Below are 18,235 nucleotides of genomic sequence, written 5' to 3'. Positions count from 1 at the left end.
CTGAAGGATACATATGTACAATTTGCGTTAAATAAATTCTTTTGTCTGTTTTTCTTTGGTATGGTGATGAGAACATCTGTATGTATTGTTTGGATGTTGATTCTGTCGTGAAGTTTGAGACAAAGAATATAGAAAGGGTTGAGATATATTTCTTATTGGTAATATTTAGCGTTAACTCAAAATAGTGCTTGAAAATTCACACATAGCCAAGAAAATGAGAGAAAAGTGTGTTTTGTGAGCATTAATGTTGGTTAATGGATTTATAGCAGTAGCAGGCTTTTGTGTCTTTAGACGAGATGATCTGCAAAAACCAGTAAAACAGAAAGGAAAGTTGGATTGACTTCAAGAAGAAGAAACTAGTTAAAATTGCTCGTGCTGTCTAGTGTCTTCCATTATGTCCTTTTCTACATCTACGTTGAGTTAACGTCTGACAGCAGGGTGAAACTGGAAAAACAAAAAATATAGAACAAACCGAAACAATGCAGCGAACCTCACGTGGCCAATTAGTGTAGGTCAATTTGACCACAAATGGCTCATTAGTGATCTTAGAGAAGGATCAGAGGGCACCAAGCATTAGGGAGGAACACTGTGCATCAGTAAGTCAAAAGAATGGAATGGTCTGGCTCTTTGCCCAAAACTGAGCCATTTACCACACATCACTCATAGAGGAGAACTGAGCTGCTCTACTGAACAACACAGAGCTGCTGTCAGTTTTTACAGGCACGACTGCGTGTTTTTACAGATGACCTCAATATGGATTGCAACATTGTTCCTCTTCCCTGGTGGGTTTTTTGTTTTCGAGTTGTATTCAGTGAAGTTAGTAAGCATAGCATGCAGAGATTAGTACTTTCCTTTTGAGTAAAAGGAATGCACTAAAGTGTGCACGGCAAGACAACTGAGAGTCATGTGACGGTAGGCAAAGCTGATTAGCTGAACCATAGGAGTCCTCCCTGAGGGGCGGGCGTCTGTCAATACATCGGCAAAGTGTCAGGGTGTATTTTCGTCTTGGTGCTGGCATCGAGCAGGACTCTTTAGTTACATGTGGATGTGTTGGACAACATTTTCTCAACACCTTGATGAAAACTTTATATTATAGACAAATGGTTCTCAAGTACCCACTTTTTCTTATTTCTCAACAACATTTTGCGTTGAAAACTATCTAAAAACAACGATAAAGCATAATGATGGAAGGAACACGTGGTAACACACATTTTTAGAAATATTGTTTTGTAAATAATTGGAAAGAAACAGTATTTAGTGCAGTGGTTCCCAACCTTTTTTGGATTTTGTTATCAAGAATTTCTGGTGACCCCAAATTTGTTTTTTTTTGTTTTCTAGAATTAGTTTTTGATCATGTTTGAGATGATATATATATATAGATTTATTTATTTTAATTTATTTTACTGCATTTTAGTTTAACTAGATTTATATTTCACAAAGTGGAAGTATAGAAATAAAGTTATTTAAGATGGTGTGTTTTTTTAATTAAAAAAATAAAAAATTTAAAAAATTAAACATTTTAGTTATTCAGAAAATTCAGGTGACCCCACATGGAATCTCGATCCTAAGGTTGAAAAACACTGACTGCTATAGTTTTCACGCCCGTGGTGGGATCAAGACTGACACTTTATTTGTTAATCCCACCACCCTACCCCCACTCTCTCTCTCCCTCAAGTCACCCCTGTAGTGCCACCCATCGCGTACCCCTAGGGGTACATGTACCCCGATTTGAGAAACACTGTTATAGACCATATAGGTCTCAAAAACTTGTGTCATCACTCTTGACTTGATTCTGTACATTTTTATGTGTGAGCATTTTTCAGTTTTTGTCGTAATTTTATATGTCTGGAGTAATTTTGTGTGTATCAACTTATGTATCCCACATATATATGTATTTATGTTTTTGCAGTCATTTTGTGTGTTTTTGAAGTATTTTTGTGTATATTTATTGTCCCTATGTGTGTTTTGTAGATATTATGTATATTTTTGAAGTAATTTTGTGTATAAGTATTGCCCCATGTGTGTTTTTGTCAATATTTTCTTTATTTCTGTAGTATTTTTGTATGTCTAGAGTCCTTTTGTGTATTTTTCTATATATATATATATATATATATATATATATATATATATAATTTTGTGTATTTATGTTTTTATTTTGTGTATTTATGTTGACGTTTTGTGGGTTTTTGAAGTCATTTTGTGTACATGTATTGCCCCATATGTGTTTTTGTCAATATTTTGTTTATTTTTGTCGTGTTTTTGTATGTCTGGAGTCCTTTTGTGTATTTTTCTGTCATTTTGTCCACATTTTGTGTGTATCCATGTTGTCAACTTATGTATCCCATATATACATGTATTTATGTTGACATTTTGAGGATTTTTGGAGTCATTTTGTGTGTTTTTGATTTTATATATATATATATATGTTCTTTTTTTGGGACTGCTTTTGTGTATTTAAGTTGACATATATTTGTTCTACCTACCCTATATATAGAATTAAGTCACATAAAAACCCAAGAAGTCAAAATCAGATCCTACCTTGCCAATGTACGGGAAATCAAGATGGGCTGTGGCTAAAATACTAAAGAATCCGACACATTTTATTATCACACGAGTCTAAAAACGCTCAAACAATGTTTGTCAAGTCCTTTTATTTTATTTTTTTTTACATTTATTTATCAAATATGCAGCTTTGTGGTATTTGCTCAAACGAGCATTCTTTAAGATAACGCAGTGATACGCTCACGTGAAGCTGGACCACGTCAAAGCTGGCTGACATGTTACCCAGGACACCGTGACCACGGCGTCTCCAAGCCTCGCTCTCCCCCCACCCCTGTGTGTGTGTGTGTGTACAAATGTGTGTATGTGTAACCCCCCCTCCCTCTCCAACCATCAGACCACACAGCTCAGCCCTGAGACTTGTCAAACACAGCTGGGACATCTCCCCCTCCTCACAGGCCTCTTTGATACAGGCATGTTAAGCAGCAAGAGGAAGAGGAACATTTCCATTTTTGTCTGCTTCCAAGACTCAAAGACCACCCCCCAACCAAAAAAACTGCCTACATTCAACATGAAAGGCTCTACCATGTCCCTTCCTTATGGTGCATACTACACATGAGGTGTAATTGATAAAGACATAGTGAGGGAGGGGGAAAAGCGCAGATCTACAATGACTGCCTCGCCTTCTTAGGCTGCTTTTTAGGTCCAAGTTCAGCAAAAAAAAACGACTTGCTATGTTTTTTATAGTTTTTTTTTTTTTCTGTGCCGGCTGTCAAGCTTTTCAGGAAGCATGCGTCTGTCCCCAACAATAAACGTCATACGACATACAGTCGAAAGTCTTCACTTCCGAGCTTTCTGTCAGCTCCTGAACCCTTTCATCATGGAAATACAAAAGTGAGGCAGTGGCTGAAAATAAATGTTTTGAAATGGGCGAGTGATCAAGGCCGACTTGTCATTTGATTGCTTTAAAGGCTGTATAAGCTGCAGACTGTAATAGGTGTGCTGCTGTGTTTTTTTTCTTTCTCTTGTTGAAACTTTACTTCCTTTAGCTGCAGCCAGGGCAGAGACGGGCAACTCTATTACAGCGGGGGCCACAAAAATGTGATTGTATCTGATCCGAGGGCCATATTATCAACAGTCATGTCTGCATTTAGAATAATGACCAATCTGAGCATGAATACATTTTGTCTTTGTGGTTTTGTTGTCAATTTGTGTGTTTTTAGAGTTATTATGTGTGTTTTTGTTATTTTTTGGTGTTGTTGTTGTAAGTTTGTGTGTTTTTCTGTCATTTGCGTTGTCAATTTGTGCATTTCTGGGGTCATTTTCTGCATTTTCCTGTCATTTTATTGACAGTTTCTGTGTCTTTGGAGCCCTCTGTAATGTGTTTTGTGTTTTACGTAGTCATCTTTTTTTGTTTTTGTAATTTATTGTGTTCTTGTTGTAATTTTCTGTAAATTTATGATTTATGTTGTCGATTTGTGTATTTTTGGGGTCACGTTCTGTATTTTTATTTATTTATTTATTTTTTTGTTGTTTTCTGTATTTTCCTGTCAGTTTGTGTGTTTTTGGAGTCACTATGTGTGTTTTTGTTATTTTTTTTGTGTTGTAGTTTTGTTATTTATACGTTTTTGGGGTCACTTTCTGTTTTTGTTTTCTTTTCTGTATTTTATTGACAGTTTGTGTGTTATTTTTTGTGTTCATGTTTTAATTTTTGTGTACTCCTGTCATATTCTGCAATTATGTTGTCGATTTGTGCGTTTTCGGGGTAACTTTCTGTATCTTTGTTGTTGTTTTCTGTATTTTCCTGTCACTTTGGGTAATTTTGTTGACAGTTTGTGTGTCTTTGGAGCTATTCTGTAATGTGTTGTTGGTTTTTTTGTAGTTATTTTGTTTGTTTAAGTGGTTGTTGGGTCTGTCTTTGTTGTCATTTTGTGTATTTTAGGAATTTTTCCGTGTGTTTTGGGAGTTCTTTTAAACCGAGAGCCACATGTGGCCCCTGGGCCGCCATTTGCCTACTGTATGTCTGCTCCAGGGCTTGGCTCATTCCTTTACTCAAGAGGATATAAATCAAACAGTCGTGAGTGATCTCACACTGGATTAAGTGTGACTTATCATTTCCTAATCATGAACAATTGACAAGTTGTTGCTTCCAGTTCTTCTTCAGACGCACAAACCTCCAGTAAATCCAGACAGAAATGAGCCACACTGCAGGAACTATTCACCTGAAACCACAAAATGCCTCGAAGGCCCTGAAATAATCTACTAAAAACCCCTGAGTAATTGACTTAACCGTCACGTAGGTAAGTGTACAGTTAATGAACAATGTAGAACGTTGTAGTTCAAGGTTTTAAAAAGGAACGTACACCCTTGAGTAAACTGCCCACACGTGGTGACTCAGGCTATCTCTTGATAGCATCTTTATGAGGCCGAGATGTTAAAAAGGTAAGGTGTTTATTGAAGTTAAAAACGAGGTTAGAGATCATTCCTTCAAAATAAAACTTCAGAACAGTCAGACAAAGATGGAGCAAATATTGTTGCTTCGGGACTGCAATTGTGAGTTTGTGCGAAGGTCTCTCGAATAGGGAAGGTCAAATGGATAGTTTCTTTTTTCTTTCTTACACCACTGACCACTTTCAGAATGATACAATTCCTCAAAGCTGAAACATTAACCAAGAGAAAGAGAATGGATACACACCGTGGATACACACAGTTAAAGCTGCATTCCAGACAACTCACAAGTGGAGATTTTCCAACCTCTTACTTGAGAAAACAAGTACGCCGACTTCTTCAGGAATCACGTGTCACAACAACGTGGAACCACACCGTCAGTGGTAAAACATTGATTAAATGCATTTTTTTATGGAAAAAACAAGTGTATAACATTAATAAACAATACGCACTAAGTTTGCAGAATACTCAGCAAGTTACACAATCATGCAAGGTGCATTTATGTTATTTAACCCAATTGTTTCTGTACGGATTCTTCTTCTTTTACCGCCACTTTATTTGGATTTTGAGCAATTTCATTAAATTTAGCAGGAGGGCATAGTTTACTTTAAATTGAATGTGTAATTTTAAAAAAATATAATTTCGGTGCACGTTAGCACAACCCAGCGTTTATAACTTTACACTGGTTTGAACTAACTTGATGTCATTCAGTAGGTATATGCATTGGACTGTGACTAGGAAAAATGGAATTTGGACCTATAACCTAAATTCAACAGGAAGTCTGCAATTTTGAATTTAACCGGCCAAATTTGGCAATTTTTGGCTAAACCACACCGTCTTTAAAAGCGAACTCCTCCTAAAGTGTTTATAATTTCAACTTAAAATTTTAAATGTATTCCTTTTGGTTTTAAAAGATCTGTTTTTATCATTTTAAAATGCAATTAAATTTTTTTTAAAAAATGTATTGTGCCGTGTGTCATGTTTTAAACCATTATGTGAATTACTTATACTTATGTGTTGTTGTGGAAAGATGTTGCTGTAATTGCTTTGATGTAGCAAAAAAAAAGAAGAATCATAATTTTATTCACACAAACAACAATGATGTATGTCTATGTATCTACATCATGGTAAATAAAGAAACTGAAAAGTAAAGTAATAAGTAATTAAGTTATACATTTACATAGTAAAGTAATTTCACTATAATTTACAGAAGACCAATTTTTTCTTGTTTTTCATGCTAATTTTCTTCTGTTTTTTTTCTTCTTCTGTTTTTCGTGCTATTTTTTTTTTACCCTGTAATTTGAAACAACAGATGCGTTTATTTTTTTATTGAGAGCAAACATGGCCAGCTTGTTTAATTTGATAAAAATGTATTTTCAACTTGGTTTAAGACACTGAGAGATAGTTCTATCTTTAAGCCATATTGATGAATTTAAAAAAAATAAATAAAAATGCATAGAAATAGAAAAAAATGGCCCAAAAAACAGAAAAAAATTACTATGAAAAACAGAAAAAAATGTGTCCAAAAAACAGAAAAAGAATTACTATGAAAAACGAAAAAAAAATGTGTCCAAAAATCAGAAGAAAAAAAAAAATAGCCCAAAAACATCCCCCTAAAATGTAATATTCAGAAAAAACTGATTTTTTTTAAAGTGAATGCAAATACGCTTCCGTACTTAAGTACAAGTAAAATCACTAATTTAGAAATTTAAAAAAGTACTCATAAAAGCGACTGAATTATAATAACATCAGTACTTGTAATCCATTATTTTTACCTCTGCTAGACACCCACATGGGGTCACGACCCCAAGGTTGAAAAAAAAAAAACAACTGCTTCATAGCATATGTTCATCATGGGATTTCACTAAATGCTATTTTAAAAAGTGAAACATTGTTTTAAAAGTGAAGGTAACGTTGCTGGAATGTGACCGGAAGCACGTGGGGCTGTTGATTGCGCTGATACTCCACCTGCTCTGGGTTGATGAAGTGGAACAGACCTCCAGCCTAGAGCCCTCCTCCCTCCCTCCCTCCCTCCTTCTCTCCGACCAGGGATGGGAGAAGTTTCCCTGCGGCGCTCCGCATTACATTCACCGCCTTTCAGCAACAGGACCGCTCCCGGAGAAGCTTCGTTTCCAGGGCATGCCGAGGATATATCTCTCTCTCACACACACACACCATACATTTAGTCACTTTACTTTACCAGCCCCGAGGCTTAGAGCGAAGTGTCTAAACACACCTACACAGTGACACATCATTGATGCCGCCTAACTAGTGCGGAGCTCCAGCTCGGTGGGACAAACCTTGTCCGTCGGACAAGACCTTCGTGGGTCCTGGAGAAGGAGCGCGACAACAAGCGGCGAGGTGCGGAAGACGAGCGTCCGAGCGAGAGAGGAAAACGGCTCCGAATGAACAACAGCAGCAGCGGCAGCAGCGGCAGCAACGCGATGGAGAAAGAAAGCGAGCCGAGTGAATTCACCAACCACGAAGAGGAGGTAAGAGTACGGAGTAGGAGCCTCTACCTGCTGATGATACCTCCACCATACACACACTTTAAGAACCTTTATTTACACCCAAACAACACCAATACATGTTAGCAACACATGCTAACACATTACACGCTCACTTTGTGCAATATCATAGTTTGTAGTAACTAATCTAATAACACTGGTGTCAAATGTGACCCGCGGGTAAAATCCAGGCCGCCAGGGGGCTCATTTTGGGCCGGAAATTAGTTTTGACTTGAATGTTTTTTGTTCACATGTATCTAAGTAATTAAACAAATCTGGTTCAGTTTTGACTTTTTTCTGACCAATTTGTATTACACACAAATATATATAAATTAATATTAAAATAACCAAATAGATAAAGAACTAAACAAGATCATGTTTAGTGATATAAACGTTTTTTTTTTTTTTTTTTTTTGCTAAAAGCCTTATATTCATTCTTATAAACTCAAGTTTTACTAATAATATTATTAGTCATTATTATTATTATTCATATAACATTATTATTTCTAATATTGATATATGTCAATGTCCCTTTCACCTTGAATCTGAAAAAGTCATTAAAAAAATAATATATATATATATATATACTCGATTTTTATTTTTAATTATATTTTTTAAATAAAAACAAAACAGTTCCTCAGTTAAAATTTAAAGCTTAATCTTTAGCAAACATTAATTTAAGTATTCTAGTGAAAAATAATAGTGATATAATATGTTGATGTCCCTTGCACCTTGATTCTGAAAGTCATTTTTTGAAAAGTAGTTCAGATTAAAAAATAAATAAATAAATAAACAAAACATAACTGTGCCTTAGTTTAAATTTAAAACAAAATCTTTAGCAAGCATTCATTCAATTATTGAAAAATCCTCAAAACATTCCTTTTTTTTTTTTTTTTAACTCTAAAATATTAATTTGAACATATTTTGGTCGAATAATGCCTGACACAGTTTAATCAAACTACAATCAATGTTTTTTAATATTACTTTTTAATAAGAATGTTTGAGCTTTTTGAGATTTAGATTTTTAGGCCAATTTGAAATTGGTGTTTTAAAATGTAGTTTTTTACAAAGTGTATTTATTGATATATCTCTTGTCGGGTTCTTTCTTTCTTACTATGGACTCTATTTTTTGTTAAGCGCTTTGAGATTACTTTTTTTTTGTAATTTGTGCTATATAAATAAAGTTGAGATTAATTTAATATATCTGTAGAAAACATTAATTTAAGCATTCTGGTGGAAAACCCCTCAAAACACCAATTTCTTATAACTTAACCATGAAAAAAAAAATCAACAATTTATAATTATTCGAACATATTTTGGTTGAATAATTAATTTCATCAAGTTTAATCAAACTAAAATCAATTTCATCTAAAAAAAACAAAAACTTTTTAATAAGAATGTTTTAGCTTTTTAACTAAGATTTAGGTTATTGGGGCGATTTGAAATGTGCACTTTTATTGATATAGGTCACTAATGAAAGAAAGACCTTTAATTGGTAAAAAAAAATATATATATATATATATATATATATATATATATATATATATATATATATATATATATATATATGTATATGTGTGTATATATATATATATATATATATTATTATCCTGATCTAACATTAATTTGAAACCCCTGATCTGACTGATTGTCTGAAGAAGAAGAAGAACCACCCTAGTGCTAGCTTACTGTACAATAAAGCCAGGGTTCATCACTTTGTTGAGAAGCAGCAGTAAAGGGAATTCTGAGCCAGGGCGAATTAGTTTTCACTGAAGTTGAGGGAGCAATTGAAGTTCAAACAACTGCTGCTGCAACATGTAGGCAATAAGACTTTGTGACCCACAGCACTGCTGCATCACGGTCCGGCTAGGCTAGCGTTAGCCTCTCTCAACAACTGGTGACTTAATTACACAACCGGCCGATATTGTTCTTCTCAAACTGATCGTCTCTACATTACACACCCTTCTACTCTCCTTGGTGTATCTCTGTTGAAACGACAGGCAAGTTGTTATTTCAAAGGTACGCACACACGCAGCAGAGTGATGCAAGAAAGGTATATCGGATTAAATCAGATTTTTCTCGTGGAGCAATTGGATTAAAGCTGGCTGTGCCATTCATCACTTTGTAACTGAATAGCCAAACATAACTGCATGCATGCGATACCATATTTGGTGCTCTGGTGAGGTTATGGAGAGTGTCTCCTGCAGCACTCAGATTAGGTAACGATTAAGAAGTGACCTCTTGGAAATGGAGAGGGTCAGTCCACCTTTTGATCCTCATTCTTATAATGCATAACTGCAGAGGCCCTAGTTCAGGTTGACCTGCTGTTGTACTTGTTTTGATGTCTCTGACTGGTCAAATAACGTAAATACATGTTTATTAAGTTATTTTTTCGATAATTATATTCATATATATATTTTTTTAACTTTAAATAGTTAGACTCTGATTAAATAAAAAGCATATTTTATTTTCCCTTTACCAAATTCAATTTTCAAGTTAATTTTCATTTTTCTGACATACAAAACATTTTAAGATCATGCCATATACACATAACAGGGATTAATTATGTTAAATCTTGGAAATAATAAAAACAATTTTATGCTTCTAATTATCTAAAAGTGCAAAAAGTACCCAAATCTTGCGAACTTGCGAGCAACCTAGCATTCCCTTGATATTTTATAGCATGTGTTTAGATTTGCGTTACTTATTATTAACTAGGTTTTAATTAAGGTAACTCTTGGAAATAATTGTATTTTTTTATGCTTCTATTTATCTAAAAGTCCTAAAAGTATACTTAAATCTCACGAAATTGTGAACAACCTAGCGTTCTTGCGATGTTTTGTAGCACAAGTTTAGATTTGCGTTTATTATTAACAATTGAGTATACTAATTATGTTAAATCTTGGAAATAATTGTATTTTTTATGCTTCTAACTGTCTAAAAGTGCAGTCAAGCAATCTCGAGAAATTGCGAGCAACCTAGCGTTCTTGCGATATTTTGTAGCACGAGTTTTGATTTGCGTTTATTATTGATTATTATTGATTGGGGGGGGGGGGGCGGGGGCATGAACATAAATGCGATATTAAAGCTAAAGATTTGGAGTACTTTAAAGTAAAAAAAAAACAAAAAACAAAGTGTTACTATACCTTTAAAAAAATGTATTGTGTTTACAATAGGATTTTTTTGGGGGGGACATGACCCCTGCGTCCCCCTGGGTTTTACCCCCTTGGATGAGAGTGTCATATAGCTATTTCCATTTTTGGAAGTTAATTGGCCTTATTTTTTTGTTTTTCACCCAAAAATGTTAAATGGTTTGATGTGTATTAAAATATATGTCCGATATAGCTCAGTGTTTAGCAGCTTTTAGTTTGGAGAAGTAGTAGATTCAATTGTGCCTATGTCTTTTTGTAAAGCATATGATTTAGACAGGATAATATATAAAGTTACAGGCAAACACTGTAGTCTTACTTTGGCAAATTAATAGATCTCCCAGATTTGAACCTCTAGACATGAGATGTTTGAAATTCTGAGACATCGTCAAGCCGAGGGGCCAGACGAGTGCTGTCTGCAGCGTTGTGCCAAAGGCAGACGGTAGGACAAGGAGAGTAATATGCCATGGGGATAAAAAAAAAAAAAGGCAGTGGAAATGTTTGGATGTGGTCCAGAGCGGCTTGTTCTTGGATTTTAACTTGAGTGAATTAACAAAAGGTTAGACAGCTCCACTTTGTCTTGGTGTAATGGCGTGTGTTTCATCCAAAGGAGCGTCAAAGATGGCTGTGACTGGTTTCTAAGTATGACTTAGCTCTTATCTGATTGGGATTCTTGAAGGTTAGTCTAGAACTGCATAGGGCTGGGTGATATATATTGAGTTTTCTATTTTAGCAATATTGAACATTACAGTATTACCTATCTCTCTCTCTCTCTCTCTCTCTCTATATATATATATATATATATATATATTTTTTTTTTTTACACCTTATTTTGTATTAAAATCCACATTTGCTTTTGCTACATCTCAGAACAGCAATAAAAACACAGTTGGATGGATTTCTGAGTGCATCCTAACCCCTAAACATCCACACTACAGAACTCACTCACACATGCTGTCCCTTATGGTAGTCTGGTCTGTTAGGGGAAGCATTGTGTAATTTTGTCTACAAGCATGAAATTTGGCCTACTTGCAGTTTTTGACCAGCTGAATTCAAATCTGGCAGGAGCCGGAACCAATTCTCAATGAGGGTCATCATATGGTACAATTCAAAATGGCGGCCACCTAAAAACAGGTTTTTCTGTTACTAGCCAACCAAAAGTCACATTATTAAAATTTAAAACACATTTCTAAGGTTCTGGACCTGAGGGATTCTAAATATGGTGCCTATTTGACAGTAACCCTGACTGGAATCACCATATTGGAAAATCCAATATGGCCACCTGTAAATATTTAACATTGAACATTTACGACCAAAAATGTCTTTTGTCTATTTTACAACATAGAAGCCTGACATTCCAGATCAAGGTATTCCTTAATTGATCAACTAAATCATCTGTTTGTTAATAAATGTGCCTATGTGGTATTTTGCATCAGCAAATTTAACCCTGAATTGCCTTTTTGGTCAAACTTAATTTGAATTAGAATTATTGAGATTTATATCATATATGGCCAATTTGAGGAAAAATATCAAGATATGAGTTATGGTCCATATCGTCCAGCCCTAGAACTGCATAGTTTCAGAAAAACTCAACTTTTTCTCTTCTCTTGCATCTTTTTTGCTCATTTACAAAGTCCACTAAAAGCACTAACACCATCAGCCCAGTAATAATAAACTGATCTTATGAGAGGCAAAGTTTAACAGCTTGCCTGGTGTGACTGTCACATGCTGAGCGACACCTGTGCCCCCCCCCTCCGCTGCACAGTGTACCATGTAACTCAATGGATCACTGATTCGCACCAGTAAAGCACCGCGGCGAGCGCAGCTTCTCATGCTTGCTTCATTGCTCAACCTCACACGGCATCATCAGTGAGCAGCCAAAGCTCGGCGGTGCCTAATGTTTATCTTGTGAGGACCAGCACTCACCAAACATGGTCCTGCTGCAGACGAGGTATGCAGGTTTCAGCCACCTCCACCCCCCCACCCCCCCACCCCCCCACCACCCCACCACCTTCGCAGCTCCACCTTAAACCGACAGCATCTAATCTGCTGGAGTGGGTTTGATAAGCTATCAGGTGGTCTGGATGCTTTCACGTATTGTGGCACCCACCAACCTGTTGAGGTGACTGACTGTTGCTTAAATGGAGAATATCAAATATAGGTTTGAACAAGGCCTGGTTTCCAAACCGTGTATGGAGACAAACTTTAGAGCAGAGATAGTTGGAGCTTTATATCCTCAACAAGGATAGTGTCAATAGAAACTTACTCAGGTTACACAGATAAGGATTTTTATTAAACTTGAAGAGATTATTTATTTGTAACAAACACCACAAATGAAGATAAAAAAAAAAAAAATCAGGCATAGAACAAATATGAAACAACTCAGAACTCTGGATTTTCCGACCTCCTACTTGAAAAAAGTGACTTGGAACGCCACCTAAAGTCGGAGTCCTACTCTGGAAAGTCGGGAAAAATAATCTATCAATCTATACGTTATATAGCGGTCAGCCATGTTTGACATTCATCATGCTGCTGCTGAACTCTAAAATGTGAATTTTCAACTCGGAAAGGCAGAGTTCCGAGTTGCCTGGAACGCTAGTTTATACGTTTCTCCGTCATCTCGCTTCTTGATTGGCTGCATTTCGTTCCACATCACAATTCACGTCGCCTTGAGCCGGAGGTCGTAAGCTTTTACCACACACACACACACAAAAGGAGTAAATATTGAACAGTTTAATGTTAACGATTTTCCGTCCCATTATCCTGACAAATTCACTCTTAACACACCTCAAACTACATGATAATCTTATAGGATAATCTAATAAAACACAAAATGATCTGGCGTTTTCCGTCCTTGATCGGAAAAGAAAATAAATCAGAACAAAACAGCCCGTCTTTATGTGTACCTCGCTTTAGCATGTGTAAAAACAAGCATCGCTTTGCCTGATGGCTACATGCACTGATGGCTGGATTGTCAATCGTATTATCTGGGAGTGTTAATCAAGCTCTTTTTTACGTGTTTGTAACTGATAATTAGCGCGCAACAAAGCTCCAACAAAATTCAACAAAGACTTTAAAGTTGAACATTTATAAATTGGTGACAATCTGAACTTCCAGATGTTTTTGGACTATGACGTCAATACGAATCAAACTAAAAGGAATAGTTTTTTATTATAGTCAGGTTTTTTTTTCAGCATTATGAAATGATTGTTTTTTTTTTTCTAACTTGTTTAAGTGTATTTATATTAACTCACTCAGTGCCATTTCAAATCCAAACGCTCAGTGCCATTGACGAGATATCTCGTCATTTGCATTTTTTCACGGGAATTACTAGAAAACACCCTGGCGGAGGTCTCTCATCAATGTCTAAGCTGTGGGGTGTTGTAGTGACCAACTGTGTCCAGAAGATGGCAGCACCTTTAGATGAGAGATTAGCCACTGATGCTACCCAGCAAAGGAGGAAGAAGCAGGAAAAGAAGTGAGATTATGGCTCTATGAAGTGATATTGTGACGTATCCAGCAGCTCACAGCTCCACATACTAACACAAAACATGTGTGGACCTGAGTGGATTATTGATAATGTTGTGATCGTGAGATAAAACCATCAACTAACTGGGCCAAACGGGTCATCCCTGTGTGTCGGGGGGTGGGGGGCGGTGTGGAGGTGGGTACAAAATACCCCCAGCCTGTGAGCCAGATAGCAAAATAATAGGTGACATGTAGGAAGTAGCAGCGCACCTTTGGATGTGAGATCATCCATGCTCATCGGAGCTCAGAGGGAGAAAGAAAGGCGTTTACGAGACAGAAAATGGCGCTTCGTGCAGAGCTGACGTTCACAGCAGCGCACACTCCGACCAGAGCAAGTGTGCAATTCATGGATAATGTGGTGTTTGTGAGATAAAACCATAAAAAATGGGGTAAGCAGTGACACACTGTATGTCTGGGAGGAGGAGGAAGTTACGTCTGTGTACAGACTGACGGGAGAGAAAGTTGGAGGAACGCCAAAAATACAGTAAGAAATCCATTCAACTCTGACCCAGATAGATAAATAATAATAATGTTGCCATCAAAAGCCCGGTCTGTGTGTCTTTTTTTTTTTTGTTTTATATAAGGAAATGATGTTCAGATGTTAGTTGTCACTAAAGCAAAAAAAGCTTTAAAGTCACTGACAGGGTTTTTTTTTTTACAAAAAGGCTTTTTTCTCAGCTTTTTGCTCTGAAACTGAAGATTTGTGTAAAACTTGCTCTATTCAACGGCTGATTACAAAAGAACGAAACAAGCCAGAAACAATTTTTTTTTTGATGAAGGTAGAGGATTCAATCTTTCAGAATCTGGTGTCAGATTTCAGATAGTCATAGTAGAAAATATTCTGTGGGTCTTTAAAAATCAGTCAAAATGCTCAAAAACGGCTGGCACTGAGGGGGGTAGAAAATCTCAGAATGGCTGGCACTGAATAAGTTAATTACTACACATTCATTGTTTATTTAGATTTTGAAAGTATTTCTCTGGAAAGTTGTGAATATTTCTTCTGCGATAGCTTTAATCATGTAAGGCCCATTGAGCTGTCTTGTCGATTTAATGTGCTATACAAGTACATTTGCCTTGGAGAAGAAATTTGACGAGAAATATTCTTTTAAAGCAAGTAACTATGTTCCTCTCTGTGAAAAACGTAGGCATGTTTTTGCTCTATTTTCGACATTTCATTGAGATTTACGCAGTGCAGTCGAGAGGTTAATTTATCAGAGACAGGTTGTGAGTACTTGGAATGTGTTGTAGCTAACCAGATCACCCAGCTATTCCTGACCTTTCACCCTGCTGACCGACAACTGAACATGGAGTATGTACCCTTTTATAATTTACTCTTTGGGATACAACGTTCTCTAGGTTTTGTTAAAAAACAAACCTGTTAGATCCATGTCAGACATCTGTTGACTCTGTTTCTCTGCAGACCATTAACATGTATGTGTATCTTTACAAGCACCCAAAAGAGACATAGATTATCACTTAGGCTGAGTTTAGCAAATGTGGCACATCTCCCTGGGGTATAATCAGATTGTGCTTGGCCTGCTTTGAGTATCCACCAGGTCTTCTTCAAATAGCAGGTCATGTGGCCATGTTGACCTTTTCCGTGATAAGACGTAGGTGAGGCGATGCAGCTGGAGCAGTAACGGGGAAGCAGAGAGAATCGCCGTGGTGTGGACTTGTGGGTGTGCTCCATAGGTATCTATGAAAAGGGCACTACAATGTAATAACGCTCAGTGACATGCAATGCTACAGTAGGGGAGCACAGAGGTTAACCTGGGCATGATAGGAAACAGGAAGGACCTTTACTTTTGAAGGTTTTACTCAGTGGATCTCAACAGGTCTGCCTTGAGGAAAACAGTCACCCGTTAGTGACAATCGACGACACAAATCAAGGAAAACGATTTTATGAAGGTACCAAAAATAACTTTTCTTCTACCTTTAGGCATCAAGTGTAAAACAAAACAAAAAAGACAAACTCTTCTCCATCTACAAATCTAATAGCTGGAGTTTATTTTTAAAAAGTGCCAGGGGAATTGTCATCTTATCTTGGCCATTTGTCAGCTGTGCGACAAGAGGTCTTTGAAAAGACAACAGGGCTTAGCGTCAGTAACGGCTGGCAAAGGAGTTGGCTTGACAAATCTGAGGAAAAACAGAAATGCAGATGAGGAGTTGTGCTTTCTAGTGTACACACACACTAGAAATTAACATCAAGTACACAAAAAGTGACAAAACTAAGAGGACCAGTTCTCCGTGCTTGATTATTTGTTTTGATATTTCACCTGTCAACTTTAAGCTTTAAAAAAATACATATGTGAAGAAGGCCTCATTAGCTTTTTATTTTACTAGACACTGTCAACTTTTTGTGATACTGTATTTGTGACCTGCACAAAATATCTGACAACTAGAGATCTAGATTCTTTGCTTTCCTTTTCTTTCTGCATCATTTCAGTCTCCTTTCATGTTCTGCACATTTGCTAGTTCTACAATACTCTAATTTATCTTATTTCATTTCACTCCACCACTCATCCATCTTCTATTCTTCTCCCGCTCTCTCCCTTCACTATTATCTCCCTTCCCCCTTGTTTCCTTTGCCCTTTCCTTGCTGTGTCCCACCCTTCTTCAATGTCTTTATCTCACTCTCTGGCCATTTCCTACCACTTTCCCTCCCTCGCCTCTGGTTCTGTTTGTTTACAGTCTTTGGTTCCTTATATACGTACATGCACACTATCTTTTTCCTTTTTCAGCACCACATCATACGCCCAATTTTAGTCCCAGCAGGCAAACCTCCTCCCCCCTTATCAGCCCCGTACTGTAGATTGAGAACATGTTATGAGGATCTCTGAGCGCAGACCGTTTATGGTCACGAGAAGAACTCCTATTGACAGGAGGTGAGAGACACAGAACCATAGCAGGGAGAAATCTGTTAAGCGGAATGTTTAACCTTTCCACTGGCATGAGTTGGCCATTGAGAACCAATAGTATTAAGATTAACAGAGAAAAAGGACAACATTTAAAACTGGAAAATATTTTAAGGAATAGGCTTGGTCAGATAAGATAATTGGGACTGGTGTTTTTTGGTGCTGTGAGATAATCTGCAATACTGTAGATGCAAAGAAATACATTTTTAGCAGTAGATAATGTCAAATATATAAAACAAGGCATATTTATCTACCTTAAATGCACTGCTTAACTGCACGAACACATCAACTTTCGTTCACAAAAAGGCCTTGAATAAAGTCTATACACCTGTCATAAACTGATGACTCCTGTTATCATATCAATAATGATTTAGTGTTTTTGTTTGCTGTGTTTTTTTCTTTTTTTTACCAAACAGGAAGTTGTGCACTTACAGTACATGTCACAATAAAACATTTGGTTTATGTTTAAGGCTAGCAGGACATTTTTTAAAAACTTTGTCCTGAAAAGCCACAGATACATTTTCTTACTCTAGCTTTACAATAAAGCCATCAATCCTTTCTTTGTTGGACCTTGAGATGTATGGAATTCTATGTGAGTAGTTATACACAAAAGAAAATATGCTTTCTTAGCCCTATTAGTGACAAACCAAAAACCCTTGAACCATTGAATACGTCAACAAACGGCAACAATTTTTATAGCTCAAAGGACATTGTGACTCCTTTTTTCTTTTTCCTTTACATCCGCCTCTCCCTCTGTCCATCCAACCACACCATCAGACCGTTTAGGGTCTCCAAAACGAAAAGCGCCCTGAAGATTAGTTCAAATTAATGAGCACTGTGGAATTTTAGGTCCCTTCGTTCCAGGCAGATCGGATGACAGGACAGGAAGAAGAAGAAGAAGAAGAAGAAGAAAATAACAGATTGTGATGAACTCTAAGCCGACAGCCAAGGAGTCAAATTGACGTGGAGTTGACAGCCTGTGAATGTGTTGCGCTTCGTGATTGTACGTAGAAAGAGGGACCGTGTGTGTGTCCATAAGGAAACAGATTCTCCTGATGTGGGTGAAATTAAAAACAAAGGGAGATGTTTTTGGGACGAGGTAAGAAGGCACTCGGAGGAAAAACACTGCTCAGCCGCCTGCTTGTTTTCCCAAGGTTGTTTGTTTTAAATGTCTTTTAAAGGTTAACCT

General features: G+C 36.7%; 1 protein-coding gene across 2 annotated transcripts in view; it reads left to right on the top strand.

Annotated features, from left to right (window-relative positions):
* Positions 1 to 6,961: 6,961 nt before the first annotated feature.
* Positions 6,962 to 18,235, top strand: part of LOC114480338 (RNA-binding protein with multiple splicing-like) — a 49,039-nt gene continuing 37,765 nt past the window's right edge. Inside the window, exon 1 of one of the 2 annotated variants that reach the window (XR_003676088.1) lies at positions 6,962 to 7,439. Coding sequence is in view for 1 of the 2 variants with exons in the window: in XM_028474414.1 (XP_028330215.1) it covers positions 7,353 to 7,439 (87 nt within the window). In the remaining variant the exon portion in view is untranslated. The remainder of the gene's footprint in view (positions 7,440 to 18,235) is intronic. The other variant, XM_028474414.1, reaches the window with a different exon arrangement.

The sequence above is a fragment of the Gouania willdenowi genome, chromosome 18 (assembly GCF_900634775.1).
Source record: "Gouania willdenowi chromosome 18, fGouWil2.1, whole genome shotgun sequence".
NCBI classification, from domain to species: Eukaryota; Metazoa; Chordata; class Actinopteri; order Blenniiformes; family Gobiesocidae; genus Gouania; species Gouania willdenowi.
Note: the sequence above shows the minus strand (reverse complement) of the source record. Positions and strands in the feature narration are given on the sequence as shown.